Below are 21,414 nucleotides of genomic sequence, written 5' to 3'. Positions count from 1 at the left end.
AGGAGTCGTTGTGTTCAATCTCTCTTTGTTGGGACTAGATGCTCTCCCCGGTGTAGAGATTACAGAATGATTTCCCAGCTACCTCTTCTTTACAAGTTCCCTTCTTTTCACCTTTCCTTTTCAGAGCTGACTTTTCTTTCCTTCCATCTCCTTCCTCTTCTTTTTTGTTCTTAATTGTAAATTGTAATTGTAAATTTAATGAAATGTAACGTATGTTCAGCTTCCCCCGTGAATATGGGTGATGAATTTTCACCAAGCTAGCCTCCCCAGGTGCTCTGTGCTCAGAGTCACAGAACCCCAGCACCCCAAGAGACCCCTTCTAGGGATTCCCCACACCCCTCCCTCAAAGGGAACCACTACCTTGACTTCTCACAAAATAGGTAACTTTTGCCTTTTTGTATCTTATATATACATGGCATCATATGGAATATACTCTCTGTGTCTGGCTTTTTGGCTCATCATTCCTCTTGTTTTGTTCTGGCCAATTCTCATCTGTGCTTGAATGTCGTGAAAATGGTCATTGTGTTCGACCTCATCCGAGCTGAGATGACAGAGAAGAGCTGGCTACACAAATATAAGGTGGCGACACAATTCACAATAAACTGCAGGACAAGAAGTTTCTCTGGCCTGACCCCCTGGGGCCACTGCTGGGAAATGGATGGCTCCCACGGAGGGCTGTAATGGAGGAGGGACAGCACTTGCCCTGTGCTAGTCTCCTAATATTTCAAGGAGAATGGAGCTTAGAATTGTTAAACATTCCCAGAAGGGCCATAAATCTCATTTTAGTTAGTTTCAATTGCAGAATGAAATGGCCTGTTTTCTTGGCAATTTTTATTTTCCCCTCTCAGTCCCTTGCCCTCTGGTTCTCTGGCTCACAGGCTCATGACTTCCTTCCTTCCTCTCCCGGACTCTTTCCCTTTTGGCACTTAAATTTCTGCAGAGTCCAGCCTTCCTCCCAACCCGGGAGCTTTTAGACAGCCCCGGACTCTGGAGATACACGAGTTACAAGGGATGATAAAGATGAGTGGATTCACCCTACCCTGCTTTTTTTTGACTTTAAAAAAAATTGAGCATGATTTACATAAAGTGCATGAATCTTAGAGTACAGCTCATTATAATTCAGCTCAATTAATAAGTCAACTTTTACATATGCAGGCTGTTATGTAACTATTATTTAATCAAAATACAGAACATTTCTAGCACCCAGATTTGCTCATATTTTTTCCCAGTTGATTTCTCCTTGCCATCTCACCCCACTCCACATCACCCCGCATTGGTAATTCCTATTTCTCTTCTAACACAATAGATCATGCTTGCCTGTTCTTGAACTTCTGATAAATGGAATGATACAGTATGTGCTTTTTGTCTGGTTACTTTCATTCAACATCATGGTTTTGACATTCACCCATATTGTATATCTCTACATTGTTCTCTTTGATTGCACAATATGCTATCATTTATTTAACTATTTTTCAAGGGCATTTGGACTGTTTCCAATCTTGGCTACTGTATTAGTTTGTTAGAGCTACCTAACAAAGTGCCACAGACAGGGTTGCTTAAACAAGAGAAATTTATTCTCTCACAGTTCTGGAAGCTAGAAGTCCAAGATCAAGGCATCAGCAGGGCTAGCTGCTTTTTTTTTTTTGCGTGGGAGAAGAATCTTTTTTAATTTCTTTATTGAAGTACAGTTGACATACAATGTTATGCTAGTTTCAGGTGGTTTCACAAATCTACACATTATGTAACGCTCACCATGATAAGTGTACTTGCCATCTGTCACCATACTAAGTTATCACAATATTATTAGCTGTATTTTCTATGCTGTGCTGTCCATCCTCATGTCTTACTTATTTTATAGCTGGAAGTTTGTGTCCCTTAATCTCCTTCATCTGTTTTGCCTATATTCCCTATGTTGTTTTTTTATCCTTGTGACTTAACTGGAAGTTTGTACCTCTTAATCCCCTTCACTTATTTCACCCACCCTCTTTCCTCTGGCAACCACTCGACTGTTTATGTATTTATGGAGGTTTTGTTTGTTTGTTTGTTTGCTTGTTTTCTTATTATGTTTCCACATATAAGTGAGATCATATGGTATTTGTTTTTTGCCTGGCTTATTTTACTTAACATAATACTCTGTAGGTCCATTCATGTCACAAATGGCAAGATCTCATTCTTATTTTTTAAAAAATTAATTTATTTATTTGAAAGAGAGAAAGCAAGAGAGAGTGAGAGAGAGAGAGCACAAGTGGGCGTGGAGGGAAGGGCAGAGGGAGAGGGAAAAGCAGGCTCCCCGCTGAGCAACAAGCCTGATGCAGGACTTGATCCCAGGACTCTAGGCTCATGATCTGAGCCGAAGACAGATACTTAAATGACTGAGTTGCCCAGGTATCCTAAGATCTCATTCTTTTTAATGGCTAAGTAATACTCCATTGTATGTTATGTGTGTATATATATATTACATCTTCTTTATCAGTTCATCTATCAATGGGCATTTAGATTGCTTCCATATCTTGGCTATTATAAATAATGCTGAACTAAACAAAGGGGCACATGTATCTTCTCAAACTAGTGTTTTCATTTTCTTTGGGTAAATACCCAGCAACAGAATTACTGGGATTGTGTGGTAGTTTCATTTTAATTTTTTTAAAGAACCCTTCATACTGTTTCCACAGTGGCTGCACCAATTTACATTCCCATCAACAGTGCACGAGGGTTCACTCTCCTCCACAGGACTGGTTTCTCCTGAGGACTTCTCTTCTTTGTTTGTAGATGGCTGTCTATCTCTGTCTTCACATAGTCTTCCCTTCTGTCTTCCCTACTGTCCCTTTTTGTAAAGACACCAGTCATACTGGATAAGAGCATCCACCCAATGAATCCACTTAACCTTAATTAATTCTTTGAAGGCCTTCTCCCCAAACAGTCACATTCCAAGGTACTGGGGGTTAAGATTTCAATATATGAACTTTGGGGGACACAGCTTAGCCCACAGTAGCTACTATGAATATAACTGCTATGAACATTTTGGTACATACCTTGTACTGTTGCCCAAAGTGGTTGAGCCAGTTTTCACTCCCATTAGCAAGTATAAGAGCACAGTTGTCCTAACATCCTCACCAGCCCCTTCACTGTATAGATGAGAAACGGAGACCCACAGAGCTGAAAGGCCCACTTTCCCCAATATAGATCACGAACTTGAAGTTCAGAGCAGAACATACAGAGAAAGCCCTGTTCCCAACCTGCATCAGGATTTCTTGAAAGTCCCCAACATATCCTCTTACCTAATCATCCAGTCACTCATCAAGAACTCTGAGAAACACCAGAGGCTCTTGTCCTGTGCTAGGCTCGGAAGGTGGGTGGCAAACAAGAGAGATGTGAAACTTACATTTCGTTTGTAGCAATAGACAATGCAACTAAGTGTATATTGCAGATTGTGGTAAGTGCTAGGCAAGAGATGAACAGAACCTGAGCTAGAGAATAAGGGGCTTGGGAGTGGGGAGGGTAAAACCTCCTGGAGATGGGTGGCTCCAAGGGCCTATCTGAGGGGAGAGCCATGGAGGATTAGAAGGAGCCAGTCAGACCAAGGGCAAGGGAAAATGTCAAGGCAAGGGATATAGGAGGAGTATTGTCCCAGAAGCAGTAACAGCTCTCAGGTGGGAGATGGGCAGAAAAATGATGGTCTGTGTAACTGGAGACAAGTGCACAGGGTAGGGGAGAGGCAGGAGATGAGGTCTAGAGGGCTGGGCCCAGAGCATGCAGGGCTTACAGGTCATGCGGAGGGTCTGAATTTCATTCTAAGGGCAACGGCAAGCCACTAGAGGGTTTCAAGGAAGTGACAGACAAGCTCCAACTGACATTAACAAATGCAGTATAGAGGGTATGAGGAGGAAGAAGCAGGAAATGCACCAGGAGATTTTACCCTTGCTCAGGTGAGACATGTCAGTGACTTCGACTCAGGAAGTGGCAGAAGAGATAGATTGTGGAGGTAGAAATTATAGGACATGGTGATGGGTTGGATAAACTCACTGTCAGTTGAGAACTGACAGTGAGTCAAGGATGACTTCTAGGTTTTGAGCTTTGAACCGCTAGACAGTGAGCAAAAATCTTTCACCTATAACCTACTAAGCCCAGTCTGTGCACTCCCTTGTTCATCTCACTAGCGTGTATCTTGAGCCTCAGGATGTAGTAGGTGTTCAATAAACATTTTTGAATGAATAACTGCATGCAAGAATGTTTTAGCATGGAATGAGTTCAATAGAGTTTTTTTTTTTTTAAGATTTTATTTATTTATTTGATAGAGAGGCACAAACAGGGAAAGAGGCAGGCAAAGGGAGAGCAGGTTCCCCACTGAACAAGGAGCCCAATGTGGGACTCGATCGCAGGACCCTGGGATCACGACCTGAGCTAAAAGCAAACACTTAACCTCCTGAGCCATCCAGGCATCTCAGTAGAGTTTTGTGGGTTTTTTTTTTTTAAATTTTTCCTGATGTAAAATTCACATAACATTAAAGTAACCATTTTAAAATGGACAATTCAGTGACATTTAGTACACTCCCAATTTTGTCCAATCATTACCTCTTTCTAAAATATTTTTACCACCCTCAAAGGAGGTCCTGTACCCACTGAGCATTCACTCCACAAACCCTCCTCCCTGCCAGCCCCAGGCAATCACTAGTTGCTTTCAGTCCTGATGGATTTACCTATTTATGGATATTTCATTTAAATGTAATCATACAATATGCAATCTTTTGTGTCTGGCTTCTTTCTCAGCATAATATTTCAATAGATAATATTTTCTAGGTTCATCCACATTATAGCATGCATCAGTACTTCCTCTTCATGCCTGAGTAATATACCACTGTATGGATGTACCATATTTTGTCAACCATTAATCCCTCAATGGACACTTGAGTGGGAAAACTCTTGGCTATTGTGAATAATGGTGCCAGGCACATCTGTGTGCAAACATTTGTTTGAATACCTATTTCCAATTCTTTAATGTATATGCTTAGAAGTGGATTTTTAGGTCATGTGGTAATCCATGTTTAACTTTTTTTGAGGAACTGCCATAGTGTTTTCCAATAGCTCAGTAAAGTTTTTCTGAATGAACAAAAGACAAGGTAAGTGTGAGATTTTTCTACCCTCCACAAGCAGCACGTTTTGCTGCTTTTGCACCTTTTGCAAATTATGTGATTTGAGTCAAATTACTTAAATTCTCTGGGCTGCCTCTTCATCCTCAGAGTGGGGAAAATAAAACTTACCTCCGTTTCTGAAACTTCAGGCACAGACTTGGCCCTGCAAATTAATTGTCTTCCCTTACAGGCTGACCTTGCCATTTCGCACTCCACTCAGGCGCCTCTGTGCCCTTAGGGCCAAGTCCACGCTAGAGGCCCCCAGCCCAGCCTTGCTGCAAACTACGACTCCCAGCAAGCACCTCTTCCCGGCCGCCTCTCCCACCCTGGTGCGCATGCTTTGGCAGACGTGGCACCGGGAACTCGGAGGCGGGGAGCGGCTGGGAAGTGGCCGTGGCTGTTGGACCCTACGGAGCTGCGGGCGCGGGACCCTGAGCGGAGAGCGGAGCCCGCCGTAGGCAGCGGCGGCAGGGATGGCGCGGGTCGGGCGGGCATGGCTGCTGCTGCTGGCGATCTCGGTGAGGCTGCGGAGCTGGGTCCGGGCGGGGGCGGCACGTGCGCCCGGCGTTGGGGTCCGCGCCCCCTGCTCCCGGCCCTCGTGGGACAAGCGGGGAGAAGCCCCCAAGTCCCGGGGTGGGGGCGTGCGTGCCGGGCAGGCAGCGACCCGGTGGCCGTGGGGGAGGCGGCGGGGCGGTCCCTGTGCCCTCCTCGCGGAGCGCTCCAGGGCGCAAGGGTTGGAGGGAGCCGCGCTGGATGCTTGCGCCGCGGGCACAACTTTGCGGGGGTGCAAGTCAGGGGGCAGCCGCTGCCTAGGGCGGGACCCCGGCGGCTTGTGGGGTGCGGCGCGCCCAGGCTCTGGGCCCTGCACCTGTGTGAGTGCCGGGTGGCATGGGGGTGCTTTATACCTGCACTGCCGGAAACCTCGCTTTAAGGCCACCTTGCTCTCGGTTTTCACCCTGAGTAGCCGGGGTTTTCCCACCCTGAGCAGCCGGGAAACTGCCTGTCACCGCCTGGGCCCCCGCCTGCGGGCACTGCCGGGCGGGCTGGGTGGGGTCCGCGGAGGAGTTCAGCTCAGACACCCAACGGCCTGCGGCTCGAACCCCAGCCACTTTCTAGCTTGTGACGCAGACTATCATTTAATATATCTGACTTAGTCTTTTCATCCATGAAATGGGGACGGTAAAGGCACCCCGCTCACAAGGCCGTCAAGGGGGTCAGATGGAGGAAATTCTGGGAATTGCAAAATCGGAGGAGAGTGAAAGAGGGGTGGTCGGGTCGGGTCGGTGTGCTGGGAGTGGTGGACTCTCTGAGAGGAGTTTGCTACACTTGGGGTTGGGGGTGGTAGCTGCCCCGGGGCATCCCTAGAAGAGGCCAGAATGTGTGTGGCCACCATGCCCTAGACTCTCTGGGTTTGGCCTTGGTGTTACTGTGGGGGTGTGATGGGATAATCCGGCCTGTTTCCACTTACTTCATAACTTCTCTCCCTTGTTTTAGGGCAATCTTGGTTCCTTTTTCCCCTTATTCCCTGAAGTTCCAGTGGAAAACTTTCTGCTGCTAGCACCCTCTCCAGCCCAGATTTTTCAGTTTTTTTCTTTTGGGTGTGGCAAGGATGCTGGACAACATGAGGAAAACTGGAGTGTGGATTTAGTTACTTGAAACACTTCCATCTCCAGATACCCTGCCTTTTGGGGATCACCAGTGAGGAGTGGCCCTGTCTCTTCCGGTTATCTGGAATTGGGTGGGAAAGGAAGCTCCTTGCCTCCTAGATCTGGCCTTTCTCCCTCTGGGAGAGAGTGTGGAGTGGCACAGTGTCCCTTCACCTGCATCTGTATGTGTAAGATCTGTTTTGCATTCTGTTTTCCGGAGCCAGCTGGCCAGGGCTGGTCTCTAGGCCAGGTGGTGCTGCAGGACTGGGCAGAGGGGGCCAGCTCCAGCGGGAGCCCCTAGCAGGTCTTTGCACTTGGGCTGTTTTAGGAGGTCCTGCTTCCCTCTCCACCCCGCCCCCAACTTCTGTAAAAGTAGAAGGCTTGGGAACCTGACTGGGAAGAAGTTTCATTCAGCAAACATTTATTTGTCAACCACATTGTTTGGCGTTGGATTGGATTTTGGATGGAGAGCAAAGCACAGATTGTCCCTACGCTCCCCAGTGCTGCGCTGGTTTGGGCAGGGCTGTGAGCAAATAAAGACAGGACAGTGAGCACTAATACCCGAAAGGCTGAGAGCCTCCATTGAAGAGGGGGCCGCACATTAATTTGGTGGGAAGGTCAGCCCCAGCTTTCTTGAGGCAGTGGGTGGTACAGTCTGGAGAGAGGGTGGGGAGAGTGCAAAGTGCAAAGACCAGCCTTTGAGGTCTGCTGGTGCCTTGAGGTACAGAAGGGTGGTGAGTAGGTTTGCCGGGAGCACTAGAATGGGGAGTCTGCAGCATGAAATAGACATTGTCCTTTCCCCACGCCCTAGCTCGGCTCGGCAGGTGTCATTGGTGCAGTTTCATTGTTGAGTGGCTTGTGGATACCAGGGTGGGCCTCTAAATTTAAACTCTATGTCCATCTGATAAGGGCTCCCAGGTCCTGGGAGTGTATTGGGTTTCCTTGTTCACTCAATATTTACCGAGAGCTGATATGTGCAGAGCACTAGGCTGTGACCCAAGGAACATGAAGCAGTATAAAGGGGTCTACAGAGATTCATGGACAGTGATCCATACCTACTACATTTTTTACAATAGCAAAAATTTGGAAATGGCTTAAATGCTCAACAATAACAGCATGGTTTAAATGACTTTTGGTCCTGTCCATGCCGTGGAAAGTGATGTTTATAAAAAATGTTTGTATTTACTAGAATGCCATGATTATCAAAATATTTTATGGTGCTTATGAAGAATATTTAGGGATGTGGGAAAGTGCTTGAGTGTGATAATTAGGGGAGAAGCAGGGTACAACATGAGTCCCAGGGTGGCTGATGGTAGCTGCGTAAGTGGTTGAGGAATTAGCCCTGCACTGGAACGCCCATAGCGATTGTTTAGGAAGGCACAGTTGTGGGTGATGTTTGTTTACTTCTTTGCTTATGCTTTTTTTTCCTGTTCCCCCAAGTTTTCTCTATGAATATGCATTAGTTTTTGATCAGAAAAGTTAATAAAGGAGAAAAATGTTCCTTTGGGTCCGGCCTCTCAGCCTTGCACAAGAATATGGGGATGAAAAGAGTCACAGTTAATTCTTCGGACCAGTTAGTTCCAGCCCCTCTCTCCTGGCTGGGTGTCTCTGCCCTTGGCCTGGGAGGCTGTGCTGTCCTGCTCATACCTCTGTGGCTGACTGTCCCTTCCTGCTGCCCAGCTCAGCTCCCCTCTGCAGCTGCCCCTTCCCCAGACGGTCCACGCTGACTGTGGTGTAGTCTTTTTTCAGTCCTCAGGATGGAGACTTGTTGCAGCTGGAGAGGACTCTAAGTCACCCACCTCAGCTGGTTCCAAAGTCAGGCCAAGGACCGAAGCTGGGCTCTGACAGTTTTCATAGGATAATAGACACATTGGAAAAGTAACAACAGTGAATGGTTTTTCCATGAATCCAGATATTTTCAGTTTAAAAACTTGTCTGCTTTTTTTGACGTGATGTCATGTTGGAGGGAGGGGGTGGCTTTCAGGGTCCTTTTGAAAAATTAAAGTAGGGATCATATATTGTGTGCTTTTTAGAAGGTATTGATAAAATTCTTTTAAATGTTTAATATACATTATATATTATATTTAAAACATATGTATTTTAAAGTATTTTTTAAATATATGAAATATATTTAAAAAATATATCCTGACAATCTCTGAGATTCAGAAGTCTGAGAAGTACCGACGTAACTCAGCTCTTTCATTTTAGAAAAGCGAGGCTTTGAGAGGGAAGGGTCTCGAGGCCACCATGTTTGTAAAAACAGAGCTGGGATTGGTGCCAGGCTCCTGAATTATAAATCAGATTTCTTACTGCTCCATCTCTGCCATCCCAGCGCCCCACCTTCCACCTGCTTCCCTCCTTTCCAGTCCCTGCTCTGGTCTCTGCCCTTGACAGTGGCTTGACGCTCAGCACCTGGTGGGACGGTGGGCAGGGCTGCAGGAAGCAGGAGATGTCTGTCCCCAGTCTTTCCCGCAGAGCTTTCAATGTACACGTATTTAGGTTCTACTCCATTATATATTTAATAGGCTTTTGTGGGCTGGCCTGGGGACCTAATTGCCATTTATAATGCTGTTTGGAACCTGGAGTGCACTTTTCCCACAGAAATAAACACATTACAGAGGAAGTTTTAAAACAGAACCGGCACATGAGTTGGAGGAACAGCTGAGAGCCATATGGGTGGGAGACACTGAGCACTGTGGATCTGGGCCAGGGTGGGGCCACGGGGCACCTTGTCACAGAGAAGGGTCCCAGCTCACGCCTTAAAACGAGAGCCAAATCTTGAGCTCCGTGCCAGTGGGGATCCTCCTGGTTCTGCCCATTATGTCCCCAGCACCTAGCCCAGGACCCAGCATACAGTCGTCCCTAGTCCAAGGTTAGCCGAGGGAACCAATGTCACAGGCAGAGAAAGGAAACTGTCTGAGACAGAAATACGGGCAATGAGGAGTTATGGTCCAGGCTGAATGGAAGGAAAGATTTGAGTCTGGGGAGGGGGAATAAGATTGGGAAAGTGGATTTTGAAGAACCTTACATGACTGGCAAAGCTTTGGGGACTTGCTTCTGTAGGTAGTGGAGAGACGTGATGAAAGCTGCCCTTTTAATAACAAGAGCAGTCAGTGCACAGTGTAGGCTTGGGTTGGAGTGGAAGAGACTGGATGAATTTTCCCAGAACAACACTTTCTTCTCTGTTATCTACAAGATAAAGTCAAGTGTGATGCTGTGGACAGAACATGGGTTTTTAGCCAGCCTGACACTCAGGAGCTGTGAGACCTTGGGCCCTGCCTCCGTCTTCTTTCTTGTTAGTGGTGGTGATGATACCCTTTTGCAGACTTGAAAGCATCAGAAATAACACAGGAAGCAGCCAGCACAGTGCCGGCACATGGGGGATGGGGGTGGGCAGTAAATGGGAGCCATGGCAGTTATCTCAAGTTGGAGAGGAGAGGTGCTCAGGAAGCCAGTAAGGAGGCTGTGGCCGTGGAGGGCCAGAGGGGGTGTGAGCAGAGGCTTCAGGCTGGGAGTTCGGGGGCTCTGCTGCTGGGTTTCTCCCGTCACAGGTCCTCTGAGCTGGGCTCTGGACTCTCCGTGCCTCTCAGTGGGTGGGCCCCCACAGAGCCCCTGGATGATCGGAAGGGGCTGCCCAGGGGCTAAAGATTTAGGTGCTCTGGGTTTCTGTCCCGTTTCTTCTGAACGTGGATCCTCTCTTGAGAATGAGGAGAGTAACCACACCGTCTCTCCAGAGGGTTTGCCCCGGCTGTGTGGTTTTGTTCCCTGGGGCTCTCGTGTGTCATTTTGTGGTGGTGGCAGGTTTTGGAGGCTTAGTGACAGTGGGTCAGAGAGTGATGCATGGGGTGTAAGAAGCCCAAGTTCTCTTGTGTTCCTAGGACTTCGTGGTTTCTTTGACTCCCACCCGCCCCATACCTAGCATCTTAGGTCCCAGTGGGGAAGGGAGGAGCAGTGATGCCTGTCTGTCGCTGGGCTGCCTGGCGTATCTTGCAGTGCTGACTGGAGCTTCTGGCTACCCAGTTGATCTGTTGACGAGGATTATATGACACTTGGCACATTTGTGGAGGATGTTAGAGTTTGCAAAGCATCTCCATGTATTTTATGCTGGTGAAACCGCTTCTGAATACTAGCTTTGCCATCATGGGGGGTTAAATACACTCAGATGGACTGTAGGGTTAGAATATCCTTCTGATGTCTTTTTATTCTCCAAGGTCATCCTGAGCCCCCAAGTAGATGTGCATTTTGTTGCCAGATGGCCTGATGGCAAGCCTGTGGCAGACTTCATGGCAGCTGACTGGGGTCAGGGTAGAGGTGTCCACCCTCTGCCCCCCCCCCAATCTTACCATTCCCCCAACCCTTTGGCTTGAGCAGATGTCTTTAACTCATGAGCTGATGCTTTAATCCTTGCTTTGGAAGGTATTAATGGAGACCTAGGTCAAGGGCTCTATGCTGGGGCTGAAACATGGAGGTGATCCAGTATCTGAGTTGAGAAGTGGGGTTGCCTGGAAAGTTCTGTTGTTGGGTCGAGTAGGGCTGGCTTGCAAAGACTGAGTGGGTCTGCTTTTGTCAAGGGGTCTGAATTTGCTAGACCCTGGACAGAGTACGGTACATGCTCTGTATCTCTAAGGCATGTGGACAGACATCTGCACGCTACTCGTGTCACGGTGTTCATTCATCCCCCAGGTCTTTTTTTTTTTTTTCTTTCTTTTTAAACAGATATTTCTTGATTGTCTTACGAGTTAGATATATCATGCCGAGGCATTAGGGACATAATGGTAAATAAGATGGACACCATCCCTTCCTCCCCTTGTCTGGTGGGGGAGCCACTAATTTATTAATTCGTGTAGGAAGTGCTGGAAAGAGGAAATATAAGGTGATAAACGAATGTGTAACACGGGTCCCTAACCTTAATGCAGGGAGGCAGGAAAGGCTTCTCTGAGGACTTATGGACCCTTTCTTAGAATAACGTTTTTAAATGTATAAAACAATGCTTGATTACAAAGCAAACCAATGGTACTGAAATACAGTTATCAAAATACTACAACATGTACGTGATAAAAATATTTATATTCATAAATGCATCATTTAAGAAGAACTGATGGCAGGTTTGGTATTTTCTGTACTATTTAGTGATGAGCGTCAACGGTGTTTCAAGATCTCTGCACCTTTTGTTATGAGAAAAATGTGCTTTCTGGGGGATGAGGGTAAAAAAATTTATACGATTTCTGCGTCACAGACACCTGCTAGTGCTTCTGTAGTTTGTTACCTACATTTGTAATAAAGGTAAGGCTAAATTTCATTTAGAGGTTAGTGAAAATAAAGATAGAATTTTTCCCCACCCAAGTTCATAGACCTCAGTGTAAAGAAGAATTATCCCAAAACTTGGAAAGAAAAGCTGATTTAGTGTCTTCATAATGTCATACTAGAGCATTGTCTAAGAAGGATGGCTAAGAGCCACCTGGTGCTCTAGGGAATATAACTTTGTATATTATTCTTTAGGACCCATACTCTACAGGTAGATGAGAGGCAAATGATTTCTCTTTGGTAGAGAAGAGAGACGAGGTGGTTGCCCTGAAGGACATTAACCAGTTTGATACCGAATTTAGCAGCCTTCAAACAGGATGCCTTTTCCTCCCTATGAACTGTATGCATATTAGTTTCTTATAACTTCTTTTTTTGAAATATTTTTATTTTTATTTTTATTTATTTTTATTTTTTTTAAAGATTTTATTTATTTATTTGACAGAGATCACAAGTAGGCAGAGAGGCAGGCAGAGAGAGAGGAGGAAGCAGGCTCCCTGCTGAGCAGAGAGCCCGATGCGGGGCTCGATCCCAGGACCCTGGGATCATGACCTGAGCTGAAGGCATAGGCTTTAACCCACTGAGCCACCCAGGGACCCCTGAAATATTTTTAAGTCTTTTTTTTCCTTATATCTTTTTTTGATGTCCCTTATTAAGAGCTCAGTAACACTTTGGAAGAGGCTCCGTATCTCTTTGTATGAGGTTTAGGTTTTTAACATTTGAGAATTCTATGTGACCCCCATTTAAGAGCCACTGAGTAGGATGTGAGGACATGGCACCGAGGAGGAGGTCTGGGCTGGACATGTTAACTCAGGGGTCCTGCTCCAGACGTGGGTGAGGCCCTCATGGCGAGTGTAGAGAGAGGAGAGAAGGTGGAGGCAAGTGAGCCCCGAGGAACTTCCACATTGAAAGGCTGGGGGGACAAGGGATTGCAAAGAAGATGGGAAGCGTGGCTGGAGAGGTAGAGGGAGGCCAGGAGTGACCCGCTGGGGCTCACAGGTCGAGGCACAGGAGAACTGGAGATGTCTGTAGGGCTCTCTGTGGAAGTCATTGCGGGTCCTCCTCAATCAGCATCTTCTTGGTGGTGGTGGTAAGGGAGCATCTGAGGGGGCTGAGGAATGGACGGGGGGTGACCGGAGATGGGAGATTCTGGCTCTGAAGGAGAACGGAGTGACGTGGAGTCCAAACATGGGTGGGTGGCAGAGGTTTCCCAACCTGGCTGTGGATCCAAATCCCCCTGGAGGGGATACGTGTACAGTTGGATTCCCGGCCTCCCCGGATCTGTGGGCTGATGCTCTTCAAGGATAAGGCCCAAGAATCTATTTCTAAAAAACCTATACTTAGAGCTGTTGTGCCTACAAAGCAGGAAGATTTACCAGTTTTTGTGCATAGTGTTTTGCCCGCCTAGGCCGTTGCTCTGGGCTGAGTGGCGTGGAACACGCTATCCCGTGTCGTGATCCATGGGACACTGCGAGGTGGCCCTTAGCTCGAGCCTGCGTTGCTTTGCTTTCCTCTGAAGGCGTGCGGGGAACTGCAGGGAGCAGGTAGCAGGGGAAGATGGGTCAGGTTGTCGCTGCAGCTCCTTGACTTGGTGTCCCTTAATGGCTGCCCCGGAGGGGAAGGCGGTCCTGGTGGCCTCTCTGGTCTTGTTTTGGGTGGAGCTCTAGGGAGCCCAGCGGGCTTGAGGAATATCTGGAAAGTGTTCGTGTGGACTTGCTGTGCTCAGAAGTCAGACAAATCTTCGGCTTCACCTTAGGGCTGTCCCTTTGCTCCTGTGAGCCTCAGTTTTCACGTCTCTAAAGTGGGGATAACACGACCTCCCGCCCAGATTGTTTATGACAGTTTTTCGAGTATTTTTACTGCAACTGCTGCAAACACAACTCTACATTTTACATCATTGCCAAGTGTATATGTACGTAACTACAACAGATATAAAGGTTTTACAGAACACTTAGTCTTGCTATTTATGGTACATACTGATGTTTTCTAGTTAGTGTCATTTTTAAAATGCTGGTGGTAATCCACTGAATTGATTTTGTGACTCGGCTCGTGAGTTGAAGCCTGAAGGGGAGAAAACACTGGTTTAAACCCTCAACCTTAAGGGACTGAGAGAGAATGTGTGTAAAAGCATGGATATACACCATGGGTCATGAGCGCCTGAATTGTTACCTTCTTTTTTTTTTTTTGAATTGTTACCTTCTTATCAATTAATGGAGCTTTGAGGCAGAGTTGGATTTCCGGAGTGGGAATTTACCTGCTCTCTCTCCCTCCCTCCCTGCTGCCTGATTCACTGCTCCCTCTACCCCCTCTTCCTTGTTAGCAGGCCTGGCACACCAGGCTGGCAGCGGCCCAAAGCCCTCTTGGCGCTAGGAGAGGTTTTTCAAAACATTAAAAGCTTTAGGGACTTAAGTCCTGGTTAAATGCACTGCAGTTGCAATTTCAGGATAAGAAAACCTGTTTTCGTAAGCTCTCGGATCAGTTGTCCTGCCCCTGAATTGTCCCTTGTTGACCGCCGCGTGCTGTGGGGAGCACTAGGGAGGAACCCTGTATTGCGTGGCCCACATGTGCGGTATGGCGTTTAAAGGAAGCAACATAGAAGAAGTGCACCTGGCTTGGTGTTTAGATGACCCAGCAGGGACATGTGTGTGGCTCCAGGGGTCTGTGGTCTCCGTGCTCCGGCTGGGGCACCTGAGCCTGTGAGATGGGGCTCTGGGTCACTGTGCACCCACCTACTCGCTGTGTGATGTTGAGCAAGTTTCTTAGCTCCTCCTAGTCTCAGTTTCCTTATCTGTAAAATAGTGATACCAAAAGGACCTGCTGAGTTCTCTTGTCAAGATGATTAAGTGAGACGGGCATGTGGATTTCTTAGCTGCTCCTGGTCACCCAGGAAGCACTCCGCACTTGGAGCTGTTGTCATGATCGGGGGCTCATCCCTAGGCCCTGGATTTAGGGACTGGAGAATTTGGTCTTGGGTTCTGTTCCATGCCAAGTGCTTTCCTATCTCTCTTTCTTAATAAGCACATTTAGCTCCTCAGCTGCAGCTAGTCAGGGCTCTACCACTCAGAGCCAGGCCCTCTCTGTGTGTCTGACACACACATACACACACACGTACACACACACTCATGCACACACCCCGTTCAGGGACTCACGGTACTTGTTTTTATTTCAAAGGCTGCTGGGTAGACATTTGCACATTGGGAAGGATCAGTGGTGAAATTCCCAAACTTGGTTTCTGGTGAGGCCTTCAATTCCTGGCAAAGAGTGCTGTTTAGCCGTGGTGGTTGGTGACAGATGCTTAAAATTTGCCTTATTAAAGGGCATAAATTACCCATATTTAAAAATGAATGTTCTTTTGTATCTCTTCTTCTCTCTCTCTCATCAAAGCCGTTCTAGGTTTGTGCTGCATGCAGAGTGCTTTGCAGATTTCATATAATAGATCTATAAAAAACTACAGTGTCAGGTGAGCAGAGGAGCAGAGAGTCAGCTGAAAGGGAAGAAGGGCAGATAAGCACTCCTCCTACCTGGGAAAGTACCACCAGTGTGTGCTGGCTGGCACAGGGTTTCAGGAAGAGGTGGGGACAGTATTTGCTTGTGTTCTGGGCATCTTTTTTTTTTTCTTCCCCGTCTTTTTTTAGGGAAGTGTTTTTTTTTTTTTTTTTTTTCCAACTAATTTCAGACTTACAGAGGAGTTGCAAGAAGAATACAAAGAATTCCCATCTGCTCTTTACCCAGATTCCACACATATTAACATTTATCACATTTGTTTTATCACATTCTCCCCCAACATTTATAAAGTTCAGAGACATGATGCTCCTTTGCCCCCTTCAGTATTTCCTAAAAGGCAAGGCTATTCTCTTACATAACCACAGTACAATGATTGCAATCAGGATTGTGGCATTTGGCTCAGAACCCAGTTCAGAATCACACGTTGGATTTAGTTGTCATATCTCTTTAGTCTCCTTTAATCTGGACTAGTTTCTCAGTTTTTGTCTTTCATGACCTTGATAGTTTTTAAGAATGTCCTTCAACTTTTTTTTTTAAAGATTTTATTTATTTGACAGAGAAAGCACAAGTAGGCAGAGCCATGTACAGATCGAGGGAGAAGCAGGCTCCCCGCTGAGCAGAGAGTCCGATGCAGGCTCAGTCCCAGGACCCTGGGATCATGACCTGAGCTGAAGGCAGACACTTAACTGACTGAGCCTGAGCCACTTAACCGACTAAGCCACGCAGGCGCCCCTCAGCTGAGTTTTTGATGATGTTTTCATTCAGTGCGTTCTGATGTCAATTTTACCCATTATCTGTGTTGCTAGCACTGGTCCCTTAGTTAAGGACGTTTCTGCCAGGCTTCTCCCCTCTGAAGTTATATTTGCTTATGGGGTGATAGTGTGAGATTGTTAATTATTTCCATGATGGTGTCCAAATGGTGATAATTTCTTTTTTTTTTTTAAGATTTAAATTGGACCTGCATATTATGGTGACAGAAAAATAGACAAAGGGGAAGAAGAATGAAATCTATCCAAGGACAGAATTTTACTTTGGTGCATTTTTTCATCCAGTCTTTTTCTGAGCATAATTTTGTGTATAGTTGTAATCATACTATGCACATTTGAATTGTTTTTAATTTAATTTTTATTAAAAAAAATTTATTTCTGTATTTGAGAGAGAGAAAGAGCAAGGGCCCCCACATGAGTGGTGGGGGGGCAGAGGGAGAGAGAGAAGCAGGCTCCACGCTGAGCAGGGAGCCCAATATGGGACTCGATCCTGGGACCCTGAGATCATGACCTGAGCTGAAGGCAGACCCTTAACTGACTGAGCCACCCAGGCGCCTCCCTGGATTTTATTTTGTAACACTTAACATTAAAGCAAATATTTTTTCATTGTGCAGTCTTTGAAAACATCACCTAAATGGCTGTGTTATTCCGTTGAGTGGTTTCCTCTAAATAATCATTCCCCTGCTCTTGAATATTTAGGTTGTTTACAATTTTTGATTCTTACGAGTGGGACCCTGTGAGTCATCTGTCAGAACCTCTGCTCATTTCCTCAGGACAGATTCCCAAAAGTGGAATTACGAAGTCAAGGAGCATAAATACTTTTAAGATGCTTGATAAACTGTGCCAAGTAGCTTTCCAAAAGAACTGTACTTTTGCCAGCGCTGTATGACATTTGGGCGCCATAACTTAAGAGATTCTTTAATGATGTGTCTCGGCTTGTGTTGAGATTAATTTCCTATATTTTGAATTATGAAAGCAGAGGTATCTATTTCCCAAAATAAATTCTAGGAATATAGCACGTTGTTCTTTCCAAGCTCTAAAACTCTGCTGCTGGCGTCATGAGCATCGTCCTGTCTGAGGTATGTCATTCAGGAATGACGTACCTCAGGAAAGGAACTGAGGTATTTTACCTACAGAATCCTAAGAAGGAACGTGTTTGCCATCTTCAGAGTGTGATGAGCTGATAGAGTGGCCTGGGAGAGGGGGCCATTTTTGCTTTCTAATGACCGAAGCTATCTGGGATGAGATGGTAGTGTGGAGGACATGGACGTATGAATATTTAGTTCCCACAGCCTTGGGGGCCCACTGCGTTGAACAGCATCCAGTTTTGAGTCCTTGGTCTGGAGGGCTACCTGGAGGCTGCATATGGCATGTGAGGAATGTGGAGAGGAGTCCTGTATCGGGGAACTGACCAGCCCTACTCTAGCCTGGGAAGTGAAAGGCCTTTTGGTCTCCTGCAGTGGCCCCACTCCTTAGTAGTAAAAGCCTGAGGTTGCTGGGAAACTGAAGAGCTATTAGCTAATTTTCCTTTCATTTGTGGGTAGTTGTCACTAAGTGACCAACACACCTGATTGGAACAGACATAGTGAAGCACACAGTAGATCAAGCCTTTGATAGTTTCTCTGTCTCCTTCCTTTTAGCAATTTATCTGAAGTATAATATGTGATTTAATGCCTTAGGCACTTTGAAATATCCCAACTGGAGCAGGTGTTAATATTTCTTTCTAGTTTAAGCTTTTGTTCTAGTAGGTACTCAAGATCTATTTGCATGTGTGTCAGAACACCCAGAATGATAGTACCTTACAAAGATCATATATTTCACTCATGTCAAAGCCTAGAAAGTAGTGTTCTAAGGCCAGTATATACCCGTGGAAGTCAGGGACCCAGGTACTTCTATCGTGCTACTATACATCTTTAACAGATCCATTCTCCTCATTGTCTTAAGGTGGCTGCCTGAGTTCCAGCCATCTTGTCCAGATTCCATCTGGCAGGGGGAGGAGGGGACTAAGACACAGATGTCTATTAGGAACAGTTCCTAAAGTTTGCACATGACTCCTCTGCTTAAATTCCAAGGGCTGGAATTTAGTTACATAGCTACACTTGCTGCAAGGGGGACTGAGAGGAGTAGCTTTTAATGTGGGTAGACATATATTCAGAGAAATTTGGCAGTTTTTTTTTCACAAGGTATAATTACTTTGAGGTACTCTCTGGTAGTGGTCATGAGGATGGATTTACCACAATGTCACAGTTGCAAAGAGATTTGGAAAAATCACTTTTGGCCCCTTCATTTTACAGGAACTTAGAGAATAGAGAGGACTTGTCCAAGGTCACACAACCAGTAAATAAAGCTAGTGCAAAACTTGGGTTTCTAGCTGTTTCCACCGAACCTTCTGCTCTAAATTCTCAGCCACCTCAAGTTCTCTGATCTTGGGTTCAGGTCATCTGTTTTTAACATTTTTTCCTGGATTCCTTTACCACCAGCTTCTTAAGAGTCTAGACTTTCAGATTCTGACATTTGAAAACTATTTTGAGCCAAATGTGGGTTACACTAAATTAAACTGGTTTCTTCACAGCTCCCAACACAAGAAGGGTATCTTTTTTCAGGTGACAGAGTGAAAAAGGTCAAGTCCCACCTCCACCCTTTTTCCTAAATGCTAAACTTCTGTCTTCAAATCCTCCTTCTTCAGCGAACTGCTTTTACATAACGGAATACCTCCAGCTTCGTGGTCAGCATTGAGGAGTGAATCTGTAACACCAGCCTCCCTGGCTGTAGAGAATGTGCGGGTGCCAGCATGCACCCCAGAGAGCTGGAGCTTTTTCAAGCTGAGGGTGTAATGTGGCAAGGAGTGTTCTCCCTGTTATTTTCAAGAATTGTACCACTCTTTATCTCGTTAGTCTGGTGGGGATGGTGGGTGAGGTTAAGTGAAGAGAGATGAGCTTATGCGTGCTGTTGGTCAGGGAGAGAGGGAGCTGGAAAGGGACACAAACTCCTGTACATGACCTCTGATGAGCAGTGGACCTGGGCCAGTTGCCCCAGCAAACTGAGAACCAGGACAGACAACTGGGCCCTGTGGGCTTGCAGGAAGCAGAAGGTTAGAAATCCCTTCTTGCTGTGGGATTCTGGAAGTTCGGGGCTTTTCTCCAAAAGGCCCTGCCTGGGAAAGAGGTGCTTCTTTTTGCATGGGTCCCGGGAGCTCATAGGGTTGAGAGAAGTAAACATCCTCTGGCCAGGAGCTGGGAGACCCGAGGTGTAGTCCCAGATCTGCTGCTTACCTACTGTGTGACCTTGGTAAGTGATAGAACCTTGCTGAGCCTCAGTTTCCTTTTTGTGGGATGAAGCTAGTCCCCAGTTATTGGGTTTGGTGAGGGGAAAATGGGCATGAAATCTGGAAGGAGCGCTCTGCCTTTGCTGCGTGGGTTCCTGGTCTGGGTTGCCACGCAGATGGGTGATGATTTCAGGTTTTACATCCTGAGTGTGTGTACGTGCACGCTCCTTCCTGCCTGGACTTGCTATTTTGCCTGATTGCAGCCAAGGCCCTGGAGAGGAAGAGGTGGTGCCCGTTTCACTGTTGTTCTTGCTCTATCTCTGATTTGTCTCACTAATAGTACTAATAAAGATAATTATGATTATTATGTATTTCTGTGTGCCAAGCATTATGTTAGGTTCTCTGTGTACTTTTCTCCCCCTCATTTAACCCTCAGCCAGCCCCACAAGGGAGGTATCAGTACTGTCCTCCCCTCTTTATGGGTGGGGAGATGCCCCCCTGAGAGGGCTACTAACATCTGAGGTCATGTTGGTGTAAATGATGGCCCCTGGGTCTGACCCCAGGTCTGTATGGCTCCAGAAGCAGTGCTCTCTCCCTGATGTCTGAGGGGTGGGACTCCGATGAGGGTGGGGTTCTAGGCTGGCCGTGATACAGGCAGGAGCACACTCGGGGCGTCTGGAAGACGAGAAAACCCATTGCCTCCAGCTCTGGTGGAGGTGGGGCAAGGGCTCCTGCCTCTGAAGAGGGGCTGGGGTGGCGGGTGGAGGCCTGAGGGCGGAGGTGGCTTCTACTCTGATGGAGGTGCCTGGTGTTCTGAGGGGGTGTGCACTGTGACGGGGTTGGGGGTGGCATTGGGGGCCTGGATTCCTGGGCAGCAGTCCTTCCCAACCATGGCCTGCCCTGCGTGGGGTGGGGTGGGGGGCAGTTTTACGGGCCTCAGCCCAGCCCATGGTGGGCAGCCCAGCCTTGCTATAAACACTGCTGAAGCTCAGGGATGTGAGCAGAAAGAAAGCAATCATGGAGAAAGGTCAGAAGGAGTTTGCATGGTGGACAAAGGGGATTTTTTTTTTCTCTCTCTCTCCTCTAACACCAAAGCTAGTGACTTAGAATGTAAAGAGCCTGCTGCACCCAGGGACAGATCCGTGGCTGGCTGGGCAGGTGGCTGGTTTCTCAGATGCCGCCCTCTCCCCCAAAGGCTTGACAACCTGAGTGTGTGTGCACCATTAACATGGTTGTTATTGCTGTTTTTTGTGGGTTGTGACTTAGGAAGTCTGCAAGAAGGTGCTTGGCAAGGTGATCCGAGGCTCACTGGAGCAGCGTCTCAAGGAAGGGAAGGAGCGTGCACTCTGCAAAGGTTAAAGAATAGACAGAAGTGGGGGAGAAGGGAGAATGTTAAGTGGCTGGAGGAGAGGCTTAGGGGAGGGTGGAAAGGGACGGCCTCCTGGCCGCCCCTGGTTGTGAGCTAAGGGGGGTGGTCCCTCCGGGGCCAGGTACCAGGGCGCCTTTCATCCTTCCCCCTCTCAGTGATGTTAAGCCTGCCGCCTTTGCTCCTAGCACACCACGCCATCTGGTTCCCCTGGATCTGGCTCTCCTGACTATGTTTTCTCTCTTGCTCCTGAATCTCCTCCTCTCTAGGCAGTCCTGCCTTTCTAGGCAGTCCTGCTCCCCTGTGCCCACACGCGTGCATCCCTCCGCAGGGGAGACCGCCCACCCTTCTCCTGACTGGCTGGGCCACCTGTGCGGCTTCCTGTTGTCGGTCACTGCAGCTCCCAGGCTGGGTGTGCAAGCTGGCTTCTGGCCGC

At 47.1% G+C, this 21,414-nt stretch overlaps 1 protein-coding gene across 1 annotated transcript in view; it reads left to right on the top strand.

Moving 5' to 3' along the window:
- Window positions 1–5,474: 5,474 nt before the first annotated feature.
- Window positions 5,475–21,414, top strand: part of PDIA5 (protein disulfide isomerase family A member 5) — a 91,894-nt gene continuing 75,954 nt past the window's right edge. The window contains exon 1 of the mRNA XM_080801187.1: window positions 5,475–5,647. Within this exon, the coding sequence (XP_080657313.1) occupies window positions 5,603–5,647 (45 nt within the window). The 5' untranslated portion in view covers window positions 5,475–5,602. The remainder of the gene's footprint in view (window positions 5,648–21,414) is intronic.

This window comes from Martes martes, assembly GCF_963455335.1.
Source record: "Martes martes genome assembly, chromosome: 1".
In the NCBI taxonomy this organism is placed as follows: Eukaryota; Metazoa; Chordata; class Mammalia; order Carnivora; family Mustelidae; genus Martes; species Martes martes.
This window is presented reverse-complemented; position numbering and strand designations above follow the sequence as displayed.